Source organism: Podarcis filfolensis (genome assembly GCF_964270895.1).
Source record: "Podarcis filfolensis genome assembly, chromosome: 13".
In the NCBI taxonomy this organism is placed as follows: Eukaryota; Metazoa; Chordata; class Lepidosauria; order Squamata; family Lacertidae; genus Podarcis; species Podarcis filfolensis.
The window spans coordinates 38,398,605-38,422,303 of NC_139615.1; the positions used below are offsets into that span (position 1 = coordinate 38,398,605).

Sequence of the window (23,699 nt, forward strand, 5' to 3'; positions counted from 1 at the left end):
GGTTGTGCCACGTGTCTCTGCCCCCATAGCATAAGGACCAACCAGCAGTTCAAATGCAACAAACCATCAAGTTCAGTTTCTTAAAACTTGTTTAATATCCGTATTTTTGTCTGCTGGGCAAAGCCAAAACAGTCTGGCCTAGTTTCAAGTTACAAATCCATACACATTTCCTCTTTCCTTTCAGTAAAATGAACAGTGTGGCAATAAAAAGGTTTTGTTACCTGAAATAAAACCCATTTCAGCAACAGCTTTTTTTTAAAAAAAAGGGGGGGGGAGAGAAAAGAAAAGGGAAAGTCACAGTCTGCATTTTTCATCCAGAGAGATCTATCCTGCTTCTGTGATGAACACCATGAAAAGATGGAGGCTCCTACCCAGGCACAACCAATAGTGACTGAAACAGCTGACAGTCACTATGTAAATTGGGGTGGGTGGGTGGAGAGAGGGAAAGAAATACAATTGATGGCTCAAAGGCAGGTTGGGCTTTTAGAAAACAAAATTTAAAAACTTCTTTTTAAGTCTCACTTGGGACAGGGTTCCCTCCACGAATAATCAATAATTAGCTCCACCACAAGCTGGTAAATCCAAGTTTTAACCTGCCTGAAGTGAAAACTTGCTTTGGGCTAAATTCCAAGAACGGCAATCGGGGGGATAAAATGGTAGGACTGAGCGCTTTCCAGGACAGCATGCTTCAAGTCTTGAATTTAGCTGCAGAAATATAACACGAGCCCAACCCCAAACGGGCTGAGACAAGGGCTCAGCAAGCAGACAGCAGCTGTACTCTGCTGTGGCAGCCAAGACACCAGCCCCTGCATTTTGCCAGCTCACACATAGCCCCAAGCTGCGTTTTGGTGAAAAAATGACGAGTAACCGTGGACTAGAAAAACCCTAAATGGAATTAATATAAGACCTGGTTTTCTCCTAGGACAAGAAAAGGAGGTTGGGGTGGGGATGAAAAGACAAAAAAGTTGGCTGTGTGTTTTATTCTCATGCTCAGAGGCAAATTGTGGGGTGGGGTGTTTGTGTGTGTCTGTGTGTAAACTTTACCAGAAGCCTTAACAATAGCCTAATGGTATGCTCGCCTTTCCCCCTGGCCCTAGAGTTCTCTTACTTTCTGCCTAGTAGAAGGAGTCCAAATACCAGTTGTTCCACCAGAGGAACTGAAAAAAGCTACACCCTCAGTTCTCAGGAACAAGTGAGGAAAACCCTTCTGTCCCCGAAGGTGGACTCATGGCACCTGTTTGGGGTGAGATTTTTCCTTCTTTCTTTATTTAAAAAAGCATTAAAAGAGCCTTTTTGCAGGGCCATCATTTGTAATGATGACACATCACATTTCCTCACTTCCCTGCACAACAACATTTAACGCCATTTAAACAGAGGCACAGGCTCGCCTCCTGATCAAATGGTACCTCATCCATCCTGGTGATTAAGTCGCTGGATAAAAAGGAGGGTGAGGCACACACAAGACAGCTACACTCGGCCACCCAGGTCCTTTCCACCTGATCTGCAGGAGTAGCTAGAGATGAACGAACAAACCAGCACACACACACATACAGCCTCCACTTCCCAGCTCAGCTCTCCCTCAAGTCCCCTAAATCTCCATATGGCTTGGTCCCCCTCGCCTCGCCCCTGCTACTTCTACTTGCACCCCAATCTGCAGGAAGCTGAGGAGGGAGGGTTGAGAATCATCACTAGTGGGTGCAGAATCGAAGTCCTGGCCAGGGTACCTGACCATATAGTACGGCTTTCAAGGTTTTCAGCAAACAACGTTTTGGCCACGTGCAGGAGTAGCATTCTGCCACAAGATTCAAGCAACTGGATTCTTCTTTGGTTTACATGTCTTTCTTAAAAGGTGAAAAAAAAAAAGAGAGTCAAGGACCAAGAGCAGTAATGTAAAAAAGGAAAGGAAAAAAAAGCAAACTCAAAACTCTGATAAAGAAACGGAAACACAAAGTTTAAGATTTAAAAAAAATCTAGCTGTTCTTCAGGATAAGTGTCCTTTTGGGGTGTTAATGTAGGTGATGTTTCTGAGACAGTCCAGAAAGATTTTTTAAAAAATGAAGATAAAGGGAGGGAGAAAGAGGGGAAGGGAGGTAATCTGTCTAGAGTTCTGTCATCCTTGTGTGTGTTAAAAGAGAATGCCATCACCCAAAAGAGACTTTAGTGAATGGATCCGAACACCACACGAGGAAAACATTGGGGGAAAATAAAAAATTAGAAACGCTTAGTTTTATTCTGAAGGGGGATAAACCGTCAAGTACCTGCCAAAAAGCAGTTTTCTGGGGGGCTGGAGCGAGGACAGAAACCTATGTTCCTAGCTGTAACGCACCCTCTGCATTACATTGTACTCCTCCTTCACAGAATATGAGGCCAATCTAAAGAAAAGGGAGAGGGGGCTGCCACATTGACCTGCTAGTTATTTCACCTTCCAACCAACCCCCCCCAATAAAAGTTGGTTATTTTAAAACTGAAATTATTTGGGATGACATGCTAATGCTGGTGCTATCAACAGGCAGGATACTTGGCTCCCTTGCAAAGGGCTCAAGAGTCCAATGCCGCTCCCTCAATGGAACCTCACAGCATTGAGCTCTGTGGGGTTTTTCCCCCCAAATGAGATGTAGCCTAAACTTTATTTTGCTTTTCGTCTTGTTTTTTTAAAAAAAGAGGAACATATTTTTAAATATTGACAGTGGACCAAGTCCAGCCTCTTTACCCTGCTGCCAAGTCCGCAATTCTCCACACAGTGTGTGTGCACCCTGCATTTTGGAACCGCACCCGGGGTCCGTGGTGTTTGGAAGTTCACAGTACATGGAGCCATCTTTTCTCTCTGCTGCCCAGAGCGGTTAGTGCCTTTGCCGTTGCTCAGCACGAGACCAATCAATCTCCTCTTCCTTGGCCACTTAAGTTGGACTTAAGTCGCCATAGAACCTTGCCGAGAATCAATGATGCCTTGCTCTACGGATGGGACAAGAGCGCAAGAGGAAAACAAAGCACCCGATACCGGTTTCTGGAGGCCGTTTTGTGGATTCCTTGCCAATCCCGAAGGCTGCTTCTCAAAACGTCTCTGACTCTCTCTCGGTTTTCTTTCTGCAGTTCCGGTTATATATATCTTTTTGGCCTATTGTTCCTGCTCAGTTTGAAGAGCTGTTATTAGAGGATCCAGAGGTTGAGGCAATGGCAGCCGCAGCCGGGCTGCTTGTTGATACAGATTTGCGGATGTGAGGGAGCAAGTAGGGGTCACATGCTAACTGCTGAACATCTATTCGATCTTCCTTCCGGTAGGCCAGGCAGCGCCTGATAAATGCCTGGAAGACAAACAGAAAGAAGAGAAAATGGGCATGAGAAGTTGGTACTGGTAGCTTTTTTCCAGAAGCAGAAACAGGCTGGTTTTACTAAAAATTTTTTTTTTAAAAAAAATAGGTATGGTAAGTAAATTGTGTGTAAAACACACCCTCCTGGGCATCCTGCAATTGTCTAGATGGTCATGGAAGGATCTTCCAGGCCAAGCTTTTACCAGGCACCGCTCTTCAAGTCTGATGGAATGGCATAAAAAGCAGTAGCAGGGACTTCTCCCACCCTTTCTTTCTGCTCCCTCCCTCAGCCTGCTGCAGTAAGCTGGTCCCCAATTTTACCCATCAGGCAACTGGGTGAGTTGACAACAGAACCATGGAATGAAAGTGAAGAGACGAGTCCATTCGACTTCCAAAACGTTCAGAAACCAAAGCGCAGCTTCTGATTGGCTGCAGGAAGCTCCTGCAGCCAATCGGAAGCCCTGTCAGACGTTTGGGTTCCAAGAACGTTAGCAAACCGGAAGACTCACTTCCAGGTTTTCAGCGTTCGGGAGTCAAAACGTTCAACTTGCAAGGCGTTTGGAATGAAAGGTATGACTTTATCATCATCCTAGTCATGAACAGAAAGGGGGGCGGGAGTAAAGATCTGTTGAAAATAGCTCTACAATTTCCTCAGCACAAGCTGTGGACATCCCTGTAACCTCAGTGGAAACAGGAGTAAACAGGGAGCCCTCCTCTCCTGGTAGAAATATGAAGCATTTCTTCAAGTGGATAGGAAGAGTCACCCATTACTGAATGCTGCCATTTGAGTGAAAGCTAAAAAGGTGTCCTTCAAGTACAGATCACCACTACATTTCCCCAAGCTTCTTTGCCGATACCAAATAGAAACACTCTCTTACCTTTGCTTCTGGCGTTACCACTGGCTTTGGAGGAAATTGCACCTCTGTTGCTTTCAGAATTGTGTTCTCCTGCAGAATATCTTGTTGAGACTGGTTGTGGCCAAAAGGCTGGGGAGGGGAGAGGGGGAGAGTGCAACATGCATATGTTAGAACACGGTCATTATTCACATTTCAACAAGAGGGATCCAGTAGGTTTCACAGAAATATGGCCATATTTTATTTTATTTTTTAAAAAAGCACATTAGGTTACTTTGTGGTGTACAAAAACTGTGGTGTTAGGGATTTTTGCTAAAAAGGTAGCAAAATTCCAGTATGAGCATGTTCTCAGTCAGGAAGTAAGATTTATTCATCCCATAGAGTTTCTGATCACTCAACATGCATCTCAATCATCGCTCCTTGCCAGTTTGCTTCCCTCTCCTTTTCCTATAAGCATCGGCTCTCTCACTTCCCAAACCACCCCATCCCAAATCAGTTGGCAGAACCTAGAATATTAATTAAATCAATGCTGCATTTAGGGGGTGCAGTGCTAAGGTAAGATGACTGGAGGAGAACAAGGCAATATTGGCCCACCTCCAGGTTGAAGGTTGGTGACAAAGGAGGGCATTTTCAGTTGTGCTCCTCATTTGTGGAATGTGCTTCTCAGTGAGCTCTGCCTGGCGCCGTCACTGATATTTTTATGGCTCCAGGTAAATACATATTTTCCCGAGGATTTTGATAGACTAAAATGATATTTATAATTCATGTGCTTTTTGTTGTTTGGTGGTATAATATGGTTGCCTGGAGACCTTCGCATAAACAAAATTTAATTATTTAATTGAAGTTATAAAAGCTCTGTTTCCTGATCACTGGAGCTTCTACTGAAGTTTCCTTGCACACGCTGAAAAGTTCCTTCAAGTCCTGACAAAAACAAACGTGCGTAAAAATTAAACCAGAAAGCTTAAGTGAGTCTCAGGAACCTGAACTCTGTGCCGAAGACACCACAGAATTCAACAAAAAAACTCAGTTTGCAGTTATGATTCAATAGTTCAGTAAATTCAGCAACAGTCAAATTATTTTGCTTACCTTTCTGCCATAGAGGCACTGGTAGAATATTACTCCCACTGACCAGACATCAACTTTATTTGAAATCTTTGGAGGCTCTTTCCCAACCACAAAACACTCAGGTGGTAAATACCTAGGGGACAGAGAAATTAACAGCTGCAGACTAGCCATATTCAAATCCATATCTTTCCTCACTATCAACTTTCCATGCCTCTGAGCAGAAGTTACCAAAGGAGTGAACTCCATATTGCCAAGTACGGCAGTCATGTACAAGGTTGGAATCTTATTGCCACCCAGAGTGACTGGGACAATCCAGTCAGATTGTTGTTTTTATTATAATTATCAGTGTTGTAAGGATGTATGGATTATATTTCTTGGTGGTGTGAGACACAAGCACTTGGAAGAGCTGTCCACCTTAACACAGTTTTTCAAGGTGGGCTCCACCATAGGTGCAGGGGCTCTTCCAGCAGCTTTCTCCCTTGTAAAAAAAAAAAAAATGACTTGGCCCACTCAGCTGAATAACCTGTTCTTCACATGCTACGATATTAGGGGTAGTTCAGTGCAAGAAACAGACCAGGGCACCCACCAGTAAGTGCCAGCCCCTTGCGATGTCAGCTCCATGCCATCGACTGAATTATAACTGTCATCATCCATGATCTTTGAGAGGCCAAAGTCAGTGATCTTAATCTCGCCGCATGCAGTACCATTTACCAAGAGGATGTTACCTGGAGAATAAAAAAACAAACTTTCTGGGTGAATATGCCCATTACATTTTGCGGGTGGGTGGGAGGGGGTTGCTGAAGCAGCAGCCTGTTACAAATGAGAATGCACTTATTTATTTTCAAATACACTTATTTTCAGCCAGAATGACAGACCACCTCCAAAAAGCGACCTTATCAGAACCCCACTCTCCTAAACAGTAACAGGGTGGTTAGGACAAAACAAAAAAATTTTTTTTCTTCCAGTAGCACCTTAAAGACCAACTAAGTTAGTTCTTGGTATGAGCTTTTGTGTGCATGCACACTTCTTCAGATACACACTATGGAACTGGAACTATGGAAGGCACCACATTGAGCCGCATGAAATGGAAGTCCATCAACCTCACCAAGAAACTTGCACAGGTACAGACTGATATCTTCTTTCTTACTAAATGCAAGAACCTGGACATTATACCCAAGGGTCTTAGAATTAAGAACCCTCTACAATCCACGTATCCCACCAGTGTATCTGAAGAAGTGTGCATGCACACGAAAGCTCATACCAAGAACTAACTTAGTTGGTCTTTAAGGTGCTACTGGAAGAAAAAAAAATTTTTTTTGTTTTGACTATGGCAGACCAACACGGCTACCTATCTGTAACTAGGGTGGTTAGGGTTCCTTTGTTAAGGTCCAGCCCCTGTCCTAAGGCAACCATCTCCCATCCATCAGCCTTCTCCCACCTCCTGTTTAAAACATTTACCTATAATGGAACATGACACAAGCAGAGCATAGGAATCAAAATTGCTCTTTTCAGCTGAAGGCTCTGAAATGAACACAAAAACTTAGGAAGAGCCCCTGTTGAATCAGGCCCATCTGGTCCAGCACTCTGTTTTCGCAGTGGCCAACCAGATGCCTAGGGGAAGACCCCAAGCAGCTCCCGAGGGCAACAGAATTCTCCCACTTGCAAATTCTCCCAATTACTTCTTCCTATCCAGTTTCTCTACACTATGCAAGCACTGCTATCATGTCATTTCCACCCCTGCCTTTTTTCTATACTGAAAAGCTTCCCATTGCTGTAACTTTTCCTCACTGGAGTTGCTCCAACCCCACAAACACTTTGGTTGTCCTTTTCTGAACGTTTCCCAGCTCTGCAATATTCATTCTCAGGTGAAGTGCCAGAACTGTACACAATATTCCAAGGGCTATCGCAGTGTAGATTTGTATACCGATATTAAGATACCGACAGCTTTGTTTTCAATCCCTTTCCTACCGATTCCAAGCACGGAGTTCGCCGTTCTCAGTTGTCACATACAAGTCAACACCTTCGTTGAGCTACCTGCCCAATTCCTGGTCAGTCGCCACCAGTTCAGACCCCATGAGCTTATACGTGAAGTTAGAACCCCCCCCCAATATGAATCCCTTACTTTGCTTACACTGAATTGCATTTGCCATTTCAGTATCTGTTCACCCATTTCGGAGATAGCCTTTTGGAAGTTCTCATAATCCCTTTTTGTTTCAACTACACAGAACTATTTGGCATCATCAGCAAACTTGGGTACCTTACTGCTCACCCCCCTAATTTAGAACATTTATGAACAAATAAAAAGCACACATCCACTTTCTACATCCTTCCATTGAGAGAGCTGTTCATTTATTCTTGTGCTCTGCTTCACATTCCTTACCTTGTTACATATACATGATAAGATCATGCAATTATGGGCACTGGAAGCTTGCTTATTACACAACCAATGAACACGGCAATTCTCACAACAGAAATCTGCAGAATACAGAGTGCCCTGCCCCACTTTCTCGTGCTGTTTCAGACCCACTATCAACATACCTGGCTTGAGATCGTAGTGAATAATGGGTGGCTTGATTTCATTTAAATATTTTAATGCGTTCACAATCTGCATGATAATAGACCGGGCTTCCTTCTCAGTCATTAATTTGTGCTGTTTCAGGTAGAAGTCCAGATCGTTCCCCTCACAGTATTCTAACACTGTACAAAACCTGAAAGAAGTGAAGTCAAACATATTGGCTCATGACATTCTAACAGTGCTGCAAAGTCTCCTCCCTTTCTATCTGCAGGAATTTTGTAGTTGCAACTAGGGGCTGGCTTGTAACAAAACACCACTTTCGTCTCACTGTGATAGGGTTACACCAGTCAGTTATCCTGGAAAAAAATACTCTTAACTTACTTCAATTTGTTTAATTGGGTCAAGGGTTTTATCAGAGATTTAAGATCTTGTTCTCTGGATAAACAGGAACTTTTCAATTACCGATTTACATCCTGGCCTTCTGGCCAAGGCCTCAAGGCATCACAAAACTGAATCCATTAAAAGCAGCATTGATAATTTAGACAGCAAAGTAAATTAACACAAAATAAATAAAATCACAAACCAATCTGCAGTTACAGCATCATTGCTAACTTTATTTTGACTGAAAGTGTGTCATTTGTTATTCCCAATGGGTCCGGTGGTTCGAATGTGGGAGAGTTTTTGTAATTTTTGTAATAGTTACAAAACCTATTACAGCTTTGTTTCCTTCCACACACACTGCTGCACATTCAATCGTGGCAATTAACAGGGCAGCAAGGCTACAGGATACCCTCTGCCCCGTTCAATTCCTTGCTGCATGGGAATTCATCCCACATTGAAAGGGAATACATACTGGGGAGTGAGGGGTACCCTGAACAACACAACTGATCTCTTTTATAGACCCCTTTGTATTCTAAACCCTTGACACAGAATGTCTTACATGACACACGCCCCACTTTCACGTTGAGCTCTGAGCAATAAGGAGACCCAAGATTCCCAAACACAGTCATTCAATTAGCCGGGTTTACGGCAGAATTGCAAAAAGAGCAGCACTTACGAGTCAGTGTCCAGCGAGAAATAGTCATACAGCTTAACTATACGAGGATGATCCAGCTCTTTATGGATTCTGTATTCTCTACATGCGTGCCTGTAACAGCAAGGAAAACATCCTTATTTAATTTAATTTTCTTATTCTCAACTATCCACCTAAAACTTGGGGCAGGTTACAATGACAAAACTTTTTTTAAAAAAAATCAAACAAATCAGACCTAACATTTTTGTAAAATCACTAGCAATGGACATTTTGACCACCAAAACCCAATGCTATCGCATAGTTGCATTTCACTATATTTCTAGCAATAGCTCAGGCAAGAGAATATAACTTCACTGCTCTGGATCAGGGTTGTAATTCCAGGACAATGAGGAACCTACAGAGATGCTGAAGTTTAACATGTTCTTTTTCAGGGGTCTTTCTCTGCAGAGTCCCTAAACACTCTGCTCTTATCCCTCTCCTTTTCCAAAGCAATTTCAGCTCCCTTCAAGTCTTGCTCCTTGAACCATTTATTGTGGTAACACGGGTAGAAATTAAGGGGTTTTTTTGGTTCACAAGAGTAGAACCACCAGCTCTTTTTCAGACAGAAGCAATGAACCTCTTTTACTAACCACATTTTCATTTTAGAAGTTATGCCTTTTTTTTGGAACCCCCCCCTTTCTCTGCAGTCCAACATCCAGAGTTACTTACTTGTGGTAGTTTTCTTTCTTCTCATCCCTCCAGTTTTTATTTAACTGATGGATTTTTACTGCTACATATCTCTGTTCCGTTAAATCAAATGCCTGGAAGATGAAGGAGAGAGTTGATTCAGAATACTATCAGAGCTGACACCTTGACCTTAAACAAATTTCGCTTCCTTGCACTGGGGAGAAAAAGTCAGCAATTCCAAATTAATTTTAAACGATTTTGTGTGGATGTTGAACATTTTCTTTGAGACACCCCCACATAGTATTTTAGTAGGCAAATAACTTCATGCATAATGCTGTTCCCTAGTCAGATTCTTTTTGTCAATAAGGATGTGAATTTCCCTTAGTATGCTTGCTTATAATGCAATTGCTCCAATATGAATGCATATAAATATGAACATACATAAGTGTTTGCAAGTTCATATGAATGCATTTATAAACCTGGCACCTCCAAAGCGAGACGAATATGATTCAAATTTAAAAACAAGGGAAGCCGCCCGGTTGTGATAAGCACATGAAGATGCCCTTTATCAATTCATGCTGAATGGTGAGGATCTCAGGCAGAGGTCTGTCCCACCTTTATTTCTTGAGATGCCAGATAATTAAGACACTGGCTTCAGAGTCATTTTATCAAGGAGTCAACTTAGGACAGCCAATCAGCCAAAGGAGATCTAACTTACCTTATATACTTCACTAAATCCGCCTCTGCCCAGGAGATGTAGCAACAAGTACCTGTCATTTAGTGTTGGGTGGTCTTTAAATCTGGAGAGGAGAAATTATTTTATTTATTCATGCAGCACCTGTAATATCATGATCTTCAGCTGAAGAACTCAGAATAGTGATTATCCTGGGCAAAAGGGAGTTTCTCTCGGTTTTGAGCCAAGTATACTAGTTCTCACACAATCTGTAACCCAACAAATTGTAGAGCTATGCACCTTTTAGATTTACATGCTGCTTGGAGGCACTACAGCCACCGCACAACTGGTGAGTGATCAGGAGCTTTGAGATTACGGCACTAGGGCACCTACAAGAGCAGGGAATACAGAGGCCTGTATTTTGATCATATCAAATGCTGCACTAGACAGTGTGGCAGGATATGCGTTACATCTCCAGGGAGATCCACTATGGTCAGCCAGCCACAAGCAGCAGGTGAAAATGAAAAGGGGCTAGAAGAGCTTACTCCAAATCTCAAACAGATACTGCATTTGTTAATGATAGGTCAAGCACAATCTAGAATGTAAGCTCCTTTTTTGTTTGCTGATGTTCCCCTGTAAACATTTATGACACTGTATTAATACTAAAACAGCTAGCACCGAGTTGGCCCGTTCAGCATCAGAAGTTAAAGGTGACAAGTAAAGGATGTCTTTAAAATTGTTGACTACCATGAGCTATTTAAAGAATTATGTGGGGACATTAAACTGAAACAAACACAACCCTAAGGGTACAATATGGTTTGTCTATAGCAGGTATGGAAAACCTGAGGCCATCTTATCATTCCTGACCATGCTGTCTACAGAACCGTCCATATTTCTTCAGTGCTTTTGCTTGTTAGACATATCACTCTGTGACAGACACCAGAGTACTGGAGCCTCTCTCTGATCGGTGACAGAGTCAGCTAGCCACAAAGGGGGGAGGAACAGAACTTGGGGGGGGCAATAAAAGGAGCAGTTTCCGAGGGAGTTTGATGGGGCTGGATTTAAGATGATAGGACAAAGGTTCAGGTTAAGAGATAGGGTTTGATTGGAGTTGTGAGTTAGGGAGTGAGATAAGGAGAAATGGTTCACTGAGACTATCGATAGCGAGAGGACAGAACCTCGCAGCTGGGATACGGAGACTAGGTAGGGGGTCTGGGAAAGGTATACAGACAGGAGTGTTCTGGGAGGGCTGTGACTGAACCGGGAGAGGTAGCTGTTGTGGGAATACAGGCTACATGGGTCTCAGTATAACCAGGAGGGGAGAGTTCTTCTAGGTACTGAAGAATCCCGAACCATTAACAAGGGGTGAGGTGATCCTTTGGGTCTGTTATACTATTAAGAAGATCTCAGGTGTGGGGTGGTTAAGAGAGTGAGTAACAGAGGAGACATGCTCCTTGCTCATGAACCAAAGTATTAATCCGCGACATTATTAATTGTTGGTATTAAGTGGCAAGTCCGCTACACACTCTTAAGCAAAAAAGACATATTGTAGCGATTTGGTGCCTAGCCACTTTGGGCAGCTTTCTCATGCCCAATACTCACTGTGAATTATCTTCATTATGTATCCTTTTCAATTCCCTGATATGTAGATTTCTAACCCTCTCTAACCGCTCCAGTTCTGCCTGGATCTCTGCTTCTTCCTACACAAAGAAAAACATCACTTTAACAGCTATACCAAAAGTTAAATTTAAACTCTGTATACCTGACCAAAGGAACGTGTTTGTCTTGAACAACAAAGCAGTTGTAGGCAGGGGAAAAGTTAAGCATTTTTACAGATTCTAATGGTGTTCAGAAAATGTACATGACTACTATGGCTTTCAACTCCTAAAATTAAGGGTTGTATCTTGTTCCTTCCTGTCGCCCCCTGCTGAGATGATTCAATGTGAACCAGTTATAGTAAGTACACCTTCCATCTCAATAAACATGCTTTTCTTGTGAAACAATCCTCAAGCCTAGACTTTTACTTCTCTGGACTAGATGATAGTGACATGCTCAGCACAATCAGGGCAAAATGACTCAGGAGATCAGTCCTTTGTGGACAGAATACAGAGCTACTAGAATAGGATTGTCTGAGCAGTGTGGAAAAGCCCTAGTCTATTTCACAGCTACTGGGCTAAGAACTGAGGCACTGGAAAGGAACAAATGCCACGGACAGTTCTACTACTTATTTTATTACTGTGGGAATCAACTCGTTCCAATCAGTGCTTTTTCAACAGTATGTTGATCAAGCTCATCTGATTAAGCAAAACGAGACGATCAGTAAAAAGAAAACAAGCTTCCCCTGAAAAGAGCTTGCCCATCACTCCCAATCTTCTCCTGCAATGTGCATAAGCGAGAATGTTGTTTATAAGAGCTAGTATTTCGGTCACTTCAAGGGGTGTTAGACTGCTTTGGGATTAATGCTGAAGAGTCATACAGACACAAAACACAAGATGGCAGCTGAAACCACTGCCTCTCTGAAGTCATTTTGCAATACAATATTTTACCTTTTTAAGATGTCCTAGCCGGAGTTTGAAGATTTCCTCCTGTTCATGATATTCTGCTAACGTTAACCTGCACATGCACAAAATAAGTGGTCCAAAAGATTACTCTGAAGAACAAATAGCGGGATAAAGGCAGGTGACAAAAAAAAAGAAAGGCCTGGGACCCGTTCCTGCTTCCCCTTTTCATTTTTGTAACACTTTACTGGGGTTTCCTATGCCTATTGAATACAGCAGAGTCAGGCCACTGGTTTAAACCCAGCCCAATATTGTCTAGTATGACTACCAGCACTCCAAGGCAATCAAGGCAAGTCTGTTTCCCAGCTCTGCTATGAATGTCTTAAAAAACAACAACAGAGGTGCCAAGGATTGATCGTGTGTCTTTCACTTAAAAATCTTATACTTTATCACTGAACTAAGTCCCCTCTCCTCTTGTGCTTGGCATCCATCACTCTGCCCTTCCAAGCATTAAGGGACTGCCCCAACTAAGACTCCACACTTACTAGGGCACAGGTGGGGAACCTCCTTCACCCATTGCCCAGGGATGCATTCCTTTGGGATTAATGTGTAGGAGGCCAAATGCCAGCACAGGGTGCTAACACCACCCCAGACATCTATCTATCCACCCCCTTCCTCTCATTCACACAGATCCTCCGTCTTCGATTTATTTCCCTCACTCATCTACAGAGAAACACCCCCCCCCACCTAGCAGATGTTGCTCTTTTAAGCAGTGGCGTAGCGTGGGTTGTCAGCACCCGGGGCAAGGCAAGTAATTTGCGCCCCCTAACCCGTGGATTTGCGCCCCCTAACCCATGGATTTGCCCTAACCCCAGATGTTGCGCCCGGTGCGGCCGGCCCCCCCTGCACCCCCCACGCTACGCCACTGCTTTTAAGGAAGGCCCACAATGTAGCCCTTCTAAGAAGCTGTCTGACTCTCTGTTATTCTAAGCCTCCTTCATCTGCTTCACTTCAAAAGTGCCTCTGCCCCGCCAAAAGCACTTGCTTTTTCCACTTCCTCCTCCAGGCTAATCACTATGCTTTTCAAAGAACTTTTGCATCTCTCTCTGCAGGAGAGGTGCTGAGCAGAGGGACACGGGCAGATTGTAAGGGCGTGGTCCTGAGTGTCATTAAACTGAGCCTTTGCTAGGCAGAGTACAATATCTGTCTCGCCAGTTTTCGTCCATCACTTTATGAGAGGCACAGTGGTACCTCTAGTTGCGGACTTAATCCATTTCAGGGTGCCGTTCACACCCCGAAAAGTCCACAACTAGAGTGCCTCTTCTGCGCATGTGTGCGGCGCAATCAAGCGCTTCTGCACATGCGTGAAGATGGCTTCTGCGCATGTGCATGTGGCGAACATGCCACGTTCATAAGCTGAAAGTCTTTAACAAGAGTGGAACGCAACTAGAAGTACCACTGTACTTACTTTGCATGATGTGGAATTCGATGTGTGTACTTGCACAAACAGAAGTACCTTTTCCAATAGAAGCAAGTTTGTGGCTGAGGCAAAGCCAAATATTAACAGCAACACTTTCAAACCAACTACTAATTATTTTAAAACAACAGGTGGACTGCAGAAAAAAGGCTCCATAATTTTGTATGTTTTGGGGAGATCTACTGTGGAAAACCTGAGAACTTCAGCCACAAGCTATTCTCTGCATTTCAACCGACTCATAGAAAGCAACCTGATTTTTTTTCTGCAGCACTTACGTTTCATTTTCCGCTCCATTTGTCTTGTTTTTACGCTGCTTCTGCTCATTGGTTGCTGGAGGGGCCTGCCCCATGGCAGGTGGCTTCCGCTTTGCTAACATTTTCCGTTGCCTTTCTATCTCTTCCCTTTGGGAATTTATCCTCTCTTGTTGCCTAAACAAAAGCAGGACATGCACACAAATTAGAGAACAAAATATAATCCATGACACAGAGAAGTGGCTCATCTTCTGCATTCCTGGGCAAGCATATTAGAAGCGTTGGTTTCTGGTCATATTTGCTACAACATACCATATTCTATGTTACAGAAAACATACAACCCTGAATTTTTGCAATTTATAAAACTTGGGACAAGTGACAGTGATGCAACTATTGTGATCACATGAATACCACACTATCAGGAAAGGGGCAATGGCAAGTTTTATAAAGGTGTGATGGAGGCCTGCACATGCCTTGACTTACTCTACCAAATTTTCAGGCTGTCACCTGCTACTCCTGGTTTTCACCCTTAGGATACTGTATATTTAAGTGTTAGAATGCCTCTTCATGAGGCAATGTTTACTGGGGCACCTACTGATCAGTGGTAAATACAGGTGTATCTCAACATATATTTCAGATGTGTTATTGTATATGCAGATCTACAGTTCATGGCTTTGCGCAGCAATACTATTACTTAGCAAAGTACATCCCTCCCCCCCCCCAAAAAAACAATTTAACAACTCTATCTGGATTTTGGAAATATGGCAACCCTATTGTTAAGTATGTCACCTGCCCTGAGTCCTGGCAAACAGGGTTCTTTAAAAAATGTACACGTTTTGTAGAAGCACCTTAGTTACATATGGATTCGTGAAAAGGACACATCAAGTAACTGCCTGTACACTTTGCCGCCATGAGAAAAGGCAGAAGTTGCAGTTACGGCACTTACTTGATAAGGTTCTGGAAAGCGTAGCCATCTGTCCACTGCTCAGTGTAAGACGCTCCGTGCCGCACCGTAGCAAAGTGACCCAGTCTCAGCCGATCCTGCATACTCTTATCTCGACATGCCATCTTTTCCTGCTTTGACTAGGGAGAGAAGGATAGTATGAATCATCGCTGCCACAACTGGGGTTCACCACACTGCTAGTCAGTCAATGAGGACCGAAAATACGAATGATGCAAAGTTAAACACTCCTCAAGTGTAGAAAGTAGTCTGACATGTGCAAACCTGTGGCCTGCATCAGGTCCCTTACATGCGGCTTAGCAACTGATTCTTTGTAAAGAAAGAAAAAGGGCTACATACACACATTCAAACCAAAAGTGCTGCATGCATATGCCTGGAAGGGAACAAAATGGGAGATTTCCATCAAAATGAATGGTAGCTTATAGTCTTTTGAATACAATTCAAGCCAGGGCCTTTTAGGTCAGAGCTGAAGGAGGAGGAAAAAAAGTGGCTCTTTATCCATGCATCAATTCTAAACAGCAAGAGATGTTCTCAATGGCTACCCCACTGTAATAAACGTCACAGCCCAAGCCACACTGTCTTCCTGATGCAACACAGCCTGGTTTTGAGGTTTGGCAAGTTTCACTGCTCACCTCTCTAGTGTTGTAAATGTCATTACAAATTTGACTCCACAACCCAAAAATAACTTTCGGTGACGGTAAGCATTTGTTCTAAATGCACCTTCATGTGACAAGGTCTGACTTAGGATTTTCAGTGGGTCTCCAGGATATAGCGGAAGTCACTAGGAAGGGGCATACTCAAAAGCAATGCTCATAGAAGATGGTGGTAGTTATACTACAATAAAAATGTGGAGGGGGACAGTAGCTCAAAAGCAGAGGAAGTGTTTTGCAGAAAGTGCCAGGGTGGACTCAAGCCGATCTGACTCAGTATAATATACCTTTGCATGCATGTCCATATGAATATGATAAAACAATGTCCTTGTGGGGCCAGTACATTTGTGCAATCTTTACTCCAATTAATGTGTTCATCAATACCCCCAAGTATGCAAGTTACAGCAGGATACAAGTTCCAACAAAATGCACAGAACTGAAGGGCAAGGAGGAGAGAAGGTGAGAAGGTTGTAAAGGGCAATTGGGAAGCCAAAACTTACCTTTTCTATAAGAAGCTTCTTGCTCATTGTCACACATCTATTCAACCGTTCTTTGTACTTCTCAAGCATTTTCTGTTGTTCATCTATCTGTCGCCTTAAGTCACAGTTTGCCTGAAAATGGAAGTAATGCTAAGCAGGTAGCCAAAACAGAGAACAGCCAAAATCTCACCTGAACGGCATACAGGCAGAGAGGGAAATGATGAAGATGCTGTAGTTGTCAAAATATAGTACCAGAGAACATAGAAGGCACCACAGTGTTCAACTGTTGGGCCATGCAGGAATTTTAGTCATTTCACATTTGTATTAAGTGGTGTAGTCATAAGAAATTATTTTTTTTAAAAAAAAGGTTGTTTGAATAGAAAACAAATTCTTCATTGGAATAACTGGGTTCTGCAAGTACATGGTTGGGTGCTTCAAGAAATCCTAGCCCACCTACAATTTAATCATATTACTAACAAGTTCCCTGTGTTATGGATACATTCTCTCACTTTACATTACTGCTCTATGTGTTTAAAAAAAATTATTATTATTAGTATAGTTTACAGGTGTACTTACTCTCAATAGGTCATCTATCCTGCCTTCTTTCTTCTCCAGGTCAGAGTTCTTACTGTTTTCTAGTGCAGATATTTTTTCTACCGTGAGATCAGACTGCAGGAGGAAGAGGGAAAGAGCTCAATGTGAAAAATCACCCAAAAAATCACCCTAACCCTAACCCAAAAGGTGATTGGGTGTTTTAGGGACAGAAAAGCATGTCAAACACTAGTCTTTTGTTCCTTCGTGACCAATGAATGGAACAACCTAAAATTATGGAGAAAATGTTTTCCCGTACAAAAAGCAAACCAAAACATCAGGCAAATGGTACAACTGGAGCTGAAATCTTTTCACATCTGTCATAAAAGCCTTCTTTAGTCCCTAAGGGGAAAAAAGGGCTGAGATTTCCCAAGTGTAGCAAAGCTGGCAGAACTCCATTCTAATCCCAGTGATGTGGGGTCATGGGGGGGGGGGGGGAAAGCAAGCGACAAGCCATACAGGCCGGGGAACCTGTGGTCCTCCAGATGTTAACCCCCATTAACCCCTGACAGCAAGGCTAATGGTTTGGGATGGTGGGAGATGTAGTCCACCATCATCTGGATGGTGCAGGTTCCTCACCTCTATCTTAGGGCATAGTTTGTATTCCCTGAAACTTTGTGGGGAAAACAGAATCACACCACTGTCGCTCAGCACACTAAATCTATAAAGGGTATGAGAGGCAGGGTGGGTAGGATTGTGTGTGGAGCTGACATGCCTTGCCTATGAAGATTTTAATCACACTTCTCCCAAAGCGTGTTACAGCCATACATAATGGTGTGCCTTTGAGCAAGCCACTTTCCCCTCAGAAAAGCAGCCTACCTTTCAGGGGGTACTGGTCTCTTTCTACCTATTTTTGGTTGGTCACCTTTCCAAAATGCAACACTGCCACAAAGCTTAAAAACTGAAACCACGGCTGGGTTTCACAAGATCCTATCGTCTTCAATGAGAAGATCAGAATCTGGGGACTCGTTTCCCTGAAAGGCAGCTTGTCCACCAATACCAAATTTCCCCTCCGTTATATAACCAGAAGGGTGAGTACTGGGCAGCTGTCTCACCTCCACAGTGCAATGGTGTAGCCCCAAAGGCTGGGGACCCCTCATTGCACATCATCCCAGACTCATCTACAATTTAAAGGGACTCTGCAGCAGATGCACATGGGATCCTCAGCAGAAAAATCCATCTGAAAGGGTCCTAAAAGTTTGAAAGCCATCATTTTATATGGTTGCCCTGATCAGAGGCCTCTTAGTACGAATAGGAATTTTGAAGAACATATGGAAATCCCATGTGCAGGCAGATTCTTTCTTTTGGGGATGGTGATGCATATGTTGGAAACGCCCGATGCAGATCACAGCACTCAGAATTGTTCAGACAGCGTGCACCCATTTTGCAAAAGGAGTCAGGGCTGAAGGACAGCAGCATTTTAAAATAAACAAATGAACAGCAAAGTAAAAGACAACTTTGTCTACCATTGGGGGGGAAAAGAAGAACGTGACAATGGTGGGAGGCTGGAGGCAAGAAAAATAGCCTCTCCTCTGGAAATTTGCTGACCAAAACACATTGTTTTGAATAAGCCAACAATATCCCTAAGGCTGAAGGCACTTAGAAGGAAACAACTGATAATGGAATAAACACCAGCCTTCTTCTGGCACAGCTATGTCACTACCTCATTGCCCTCCATTATTTCTCCAATGATACGTGTTTGACTCAAGCAAGATACAACACAGACATTGCAGTACGTTGTTCATCGGTTTTATACCTGTGTCTGTTTATGCTGGACGGAAATCTGTTTTTGGGAGGTGCAGGAATGCTCTGTGTTCCCTGAACCCGTTGAAGAAGGACTGCCTTGCTGGGCCTGCAAGAAAAGGAGTAAATGAAGTACATGGGCTGTAAATTAACAGGATGGCAAAGCATTATGTCAAACACACACTCTTCCCAGCTGTTACCTAAGGTTATAGAAAGCAATCTTATCTTGCCTAGTTGAGTGCTGTCAATTCTGATAGGCAGCAGGTTTCATATTTCCAAGGAAATAGAATTAACATCGGCAGTAACAGAGCCAGGGTGCTGCAGCTTCCCTCCCCTATTAAGAAAGGTAGCTGTGTTTGGGGTTTTTTATTTTACAGAAAAGGCGAGCAAGCAGTGACATCATAGAAGTTTATAAAGCTATGCATGCCATGGAGAAAGTGGACAGGGGAAAGTTTTTCTCCCTCTCTCGTAACGCTGGAACTTGTGGACATCCAATGAAGGTGAATGTTGGAAGATTCAGGACAGATAAAAGAAAGTACCGTATTTTTCGCTCCATAAGACGCACCAGACCATAAGACGCACCTAGTTTTTAGAGATGGAAAACAAGAAAAAAAAAAATATTCTGAATCCCAGAAGCCAGAACAGCAAGAGCGATCGCTGAGCAGCGAAAGCAGCGATCCCTCTTGCTGTTCTGGCTTCTGGAATAGCTGCGCAGCCTGCATTCGCTCCATAAGATGCACACACATTTCCCCTTACTTTTTAGGAGGGAAAAAGTGAGTCTTATAGAGCAAAAAATACGGTACTTCTTTACACAACGCAGTTCCCACAGGAGGCAGTGATGGCCACCAACTTCAAAGGCTTTAAAAGAGAATTAGACAAATTCATGGAGCGCAGGGCTATCAATGGCTTCTTGCCATGATGGCTATGGTCTCCACTGTTGGAGGCAGCAATGCTACCGAATACCAGTTGGGAAGAGTGTTCTTGTGCTTCAATCCTGCTTGCCGGTTTCCCATAGGCATCTGTTCCGCCACTGTGAGAATAGGACGCTTGTCACTGGCCGATTTAGCAGACTCTTTTTATGTTCTTATGTTTAAAAGTCTGTCTGATCACATGCACGGGGCTAGGTCCTGATTAAGTCACACTTTATTTCCATTAAATCAATGGGATAAGCTAGTCATGACTAATTAAATCCCCTTGATTGCAATGGGACAAAATGAACAACTAACTACATCTGGACCCAACCTATAGTTAAGATGATTTAAAAAGCACATTAGAGATCATTTCCAGGGAAAGAGCCAAAATGCTTTTAAGAAAATGAATTGTTTGTAAAGTCTTGAATGCATTTCTATGCCAAATGCCTGGGGTCTGGGGCAGTGACACAAAGATTTAGCTATTGGAACTAAGAGGCTCGAATGACAACCCTAGAAATGCAATTTGCTTTGCAATTAATAAACCTGTACAGATTCTTTCTATGGATGCATTTCAATGTGGAATCTTAGGAGACATTGCAGAAAAGAGGGGTGTGTGAATCATGAGAAATAAACATTTTAAAGTTGAAGCACTTGGCCTTCTAAATAAGATTAGGTTACATTTCACAATCTGAAGATGTCATTGTCAGAGCAAAGGAGTACACAAATTGTTCAAAGCCAAGAGCTACCTTGGAATCACGTCACAATGCCATTTTGCCCATTTTAGTTGCTACTTGCTAGTTTAATCAACATGCCGAACTTATATGTGATGGCCACTGAGCCACTGCTGCAAAAGAACTGACTATGCTACCCTATCTTGAAGTTGAAACCATTAAACAACGAAAAAGTCTTTCAAGTCATGAGAACTGGAAAAGTCGTAATTCTCTAAACTTCAATTTGTGTTCCATTTAGAAATGGGCAGCTCCATTTCATCACCATGAAGGGATGGGAGAGAGGTAAAGCAAGGAAAATGGGAGGGAGAAGAGGCCCCAGAGAAAGGAGTACCTCAAGGTGGGGTCAATGAAGTAGGGTTTGGGGGAAGAATACTTACTAAAGAAAAAAAAGAAAAGCTAAAACCGTTTGCTAGTTTTGCCGTCGCAAGCTGCAACCACTGACGACTAGAATTTGAAGAAAAAGAAAGAAAACTGAGATTCTAATAAGAGGGCCATACAGATGGGGGGGGGGAGATTGTATGCTATCCACCCATGTCAGACCCGTTCAGACCCCCTTGAGTGTGGCCATTAAGACCATGCTCACCGAAGAAAATGGAAAACAGAGGCTTGCACCCCTCTGGGCCAGCTGCTCGCCCTCTAGCCGCTGTTTCGCCAGCATCGCCGACACCAGCGTTGGCAGAGCAGAGTGATCCTCCTGCAGTTCCTTGGCTGCGCTGTTGTCTACCCCGTAAAGCGGCTGCTCCATTCGCCGCTGTAATACATTTAAAGAAAACCACAAGATACTTTGAAGAGAAAAGAAGGAGGGAGAAGTAGGGTCACAGATAACAAATCTGATCCATGCATTAGTAAATACGGCAGCTTGGAAACAGTGAGGAGAAGCAATGGGAGGGAGCGAGGAAGCGTGTGATCTAGCTACCAAAAGCGGCCCCATTACTACTAGGCAAATAAAAGACACAGTCCCTGATGCCTTTGCACCTTTTGGGGCACAATGGAAACCTATGGTATTATGTGGAAGAAAAGTACTGAGCCTCAGACTCACAGGCTTCCCAAACACCTCTCCTCCAAATGCTACACCACAGGCATTTAGTTCTATTGCTGTATTGCTCTTACTGTTAAGAAGCTTCTCCTAATGTTCAACCAAAATGTACCCTCTCTTAACTGGAACCTGTTAGATCTTGTCCTGCTCTCTGTGGCAGCAGAGAACAAGTTTTTACCCTTTCTGATAGAATAGTCTATCAGGTAGAGGAGTGTTGTTATCACATTCTACCCCCACCCAAGTCTCCTCTTGTCCAGGCAAAACTTATCTCTATGTATTGAATGAGAACAGAAGGGAAAAAGGCATCACAATATGATGGAAGAGACTGCCAAGCATTAATTTATCTGGGTTGGTGCAAACTTGCAACATGGGCCCTCCTCTTACACACACACACACACACACACACACACACACACAGAGAGAGAGAGACACACACACACACACACACACACACACCCTGCCTCCAGACTTGTCTCTTTAGAAGAAGTGACAAAGGGCCTCGTCTCTTAAAAACACCTAAGGTTGATTGGTGTCATTCAGCTTCTTTTCGTTCCCTTTGCTTAATTGTCTTACATCTCTGGTTGCTTGATCTGAATGAACAGCCAGATCTAGGTTCATTGACATTAACAAATATGCTTTAGTCCTTTTCCCCTGCTCATGAATGACGTCTAGTACCATTGCCAGTTTTCCTATACGCTGAAATGACATGGGGTCTATTTACTCTCATATGTTTGGGAACCTGCAAATTCTATCAGCAATACTTGACTACCACTGCACCCAGTTTTTAATGGTGCTTCTTGGTTGCCACATCCTTGTTCACACCTCCTGCCTGCACAGGAGGGGACTTGTAGTTTTTGAGATAGTGTGGCATACCTCTGTCTCTCAAATGACATGAGCTGAAGTTCCCTCTCATTCTAGAGGAGGGCCTGGAACAACAGCTCACTGTTACTTGTTCTAGCACTGCTTCTGATTGGCTCTAACGCTTCTTACAAAAACTAGGCATATTATACAGACACACAGATACAGGGAAATAAGCTTGGATGAACTTCAAGCATGATCAGCACTTCATCATGAGGGGGAAAATGAGGCTAGTCCAGGCTAGATCCTCTAGACCCAGTAAAGTGTGCTCATCTCTACCATGCTCAATTGGGCCCTGAAAAAAACAAACCCAAATCTTGCAAATGTTTCATATAAAAACAGAAAACAGGACATCCTTCCAATGATATATGTATACAACATTGGGAAAAACATACACCATACCTCCTAAAAAGGATGAAGTTAAAAGCCGACCCTGCCATTTGTCAACACGCATGCACATAACAATTACACACTTGCTCAGTCTACATGTACAGAATGACTTTTTGAGAATATTATATCCTGCAGAAGATAAATGTGCAATTGAGGTTGTAATAAACAATTCCTTTTCAATTCTTCTAGCTGAGTAAACTGTAAAAACAAGTACTAGATTTGGTTTTATAAGGTGTCTTTATAAAAAAATGATTTATTATGTGCCCTCTACAAGAAGGTTTCAGGGTGGGTTACAGCAATATAAAATACAGCTCCAAGACAGTTTGAAACAAATTACAATCACAACTAGAGGGGGTCTTAAAAGTGTCAACAGATAGGGTAAATAGGTGCAACTTCAGCATACAACAAGAAAGGTGCCAGATGCACCTATGTGGGGAGGGAATTCCACAATTTAGGAGCTGTCACCCCCCCGCCACCTCCATCAACTTCATCATTTTATTTGTATGCCCCCTTTCCATAGTTAGAACCATGGATTTTCCACATCTCAGATTACCTCTGTCAGCTCAGTTAGGAAGGCTGTAATACAGTGAGGTGAATGCCACACCAACAAAATCCCTGTTCCGCCCAATGCCACAAACATTCCCTCAAATTCAGAAACAGTGTGGACTGTCCTCCTAGTGAGAATGATTCTGACTCTCCCTCACCGCCCCTCTGACCTGAACGGTGCTGCAGCAAGTACCCAGGTGGACATATGTAGCTGCAGTAGCATACAGCCACCAAGCTCATCTGCCCAGCTCTCAGTTATGAATGCCAACTCAGCCCCTGCTATTAAATTGTGGACAACAGATGTTTTATTCTGGACAGACTTGGCAGTTACCACCACAATCAGGTGAGCTGACTGGCAACCCCCGACTCTGAAGCACAGCAGGCAAAGCAGAGGGAGCAAGGGCTTTGATGTAACAAGCACTCCCCACCACTGTATATCTTTGTTTGCCTCCATATCTACCTC

General features: G+C 43.2%; 2 protein-coding genes across 18 annotated transcripts in view; one reads left to right on the forward strand and one right to left on the reverse strand.

Moving 5' to 3' along the window:
- The window catches only part of NKIRAS2 (NFKB inhibitor interacting Ras like 2), a 272,510-nt gene that overhangs the window by 229,415 nt on the left and 19,396 nt on the right, over positions 1-23,699 (forward strand). The window lies entirely within an intron of this gene.
- Positions 72-23,699, reverse strand: part of TLK2 (tousled like kinase 2) — a 37,346-nt gene continuing 13,718 nt past the window's right edge. For 10 of the 17 annotated variants that reach the window (XM_083582819.1, XM_083582815.1, XM_083582820.1 and 7 more), the window contains 16 exons: positions 20,990-21,157; positions 18,778-18,873; positions 17,007-17,099; positions 16,452-16,562; positions 15,287-15,423; positions 14,365-14,517; positions 12,661-12,727; positions 11,717-11,814; positions 10,160-10,241; positions 9,484-9,575; positions 8,800-8,889; positions 7,766-7,935; positions 5,814-5,952; positions 5,249-5,360; positions 4,187-4,294; positions 72-3,302 (listed from right to left, as the gene is read on the reverse strand). In XM_083582819.1, the coding sequence (XP_083438945.1) occupies positions 3,129-3,302; positions 4,187-4,294; positions 5,249-5,360; positions 5,814-5,952; positions 7,766-7,935; positions 8,800-8,889; positions 9,484-9,575; positions 10,160-10,241; positions 11,717-11,814; positions 12,661-12,727; positions 14,365-14,517; positions 15,287-15,423; positions 16,452-16,562; positions 17,007-17,099; positions 18,778-18,873; positions 20,990-21,157 (1,890 nt within the window). In that variant the 3' untranslated portion in view covers positions 72-3,128. The remainder of the gene's footprint in view (positions 3,303-4,186; positions 4,295-5,248; positions 5,361-5,813; positions 5,953-7,765; positions 7,936-8,799; positions 8,890-9,483; positions 9,576-10,159; positions 10,242-11,716; positions 11,815-12,660; positions 12,728-14,364; positions 14,518-15,286; positions 15,424-16,451; positions 16,563-17,006; positions 17,100-18,777; positions 18,874-20,989; positions 21,158-23,699) is intronic. The other 7 variants (XM_083582810.1, XM_083582809.1, XM_083582811.1 and 4 more) reach the window with 1 other exon arrangement.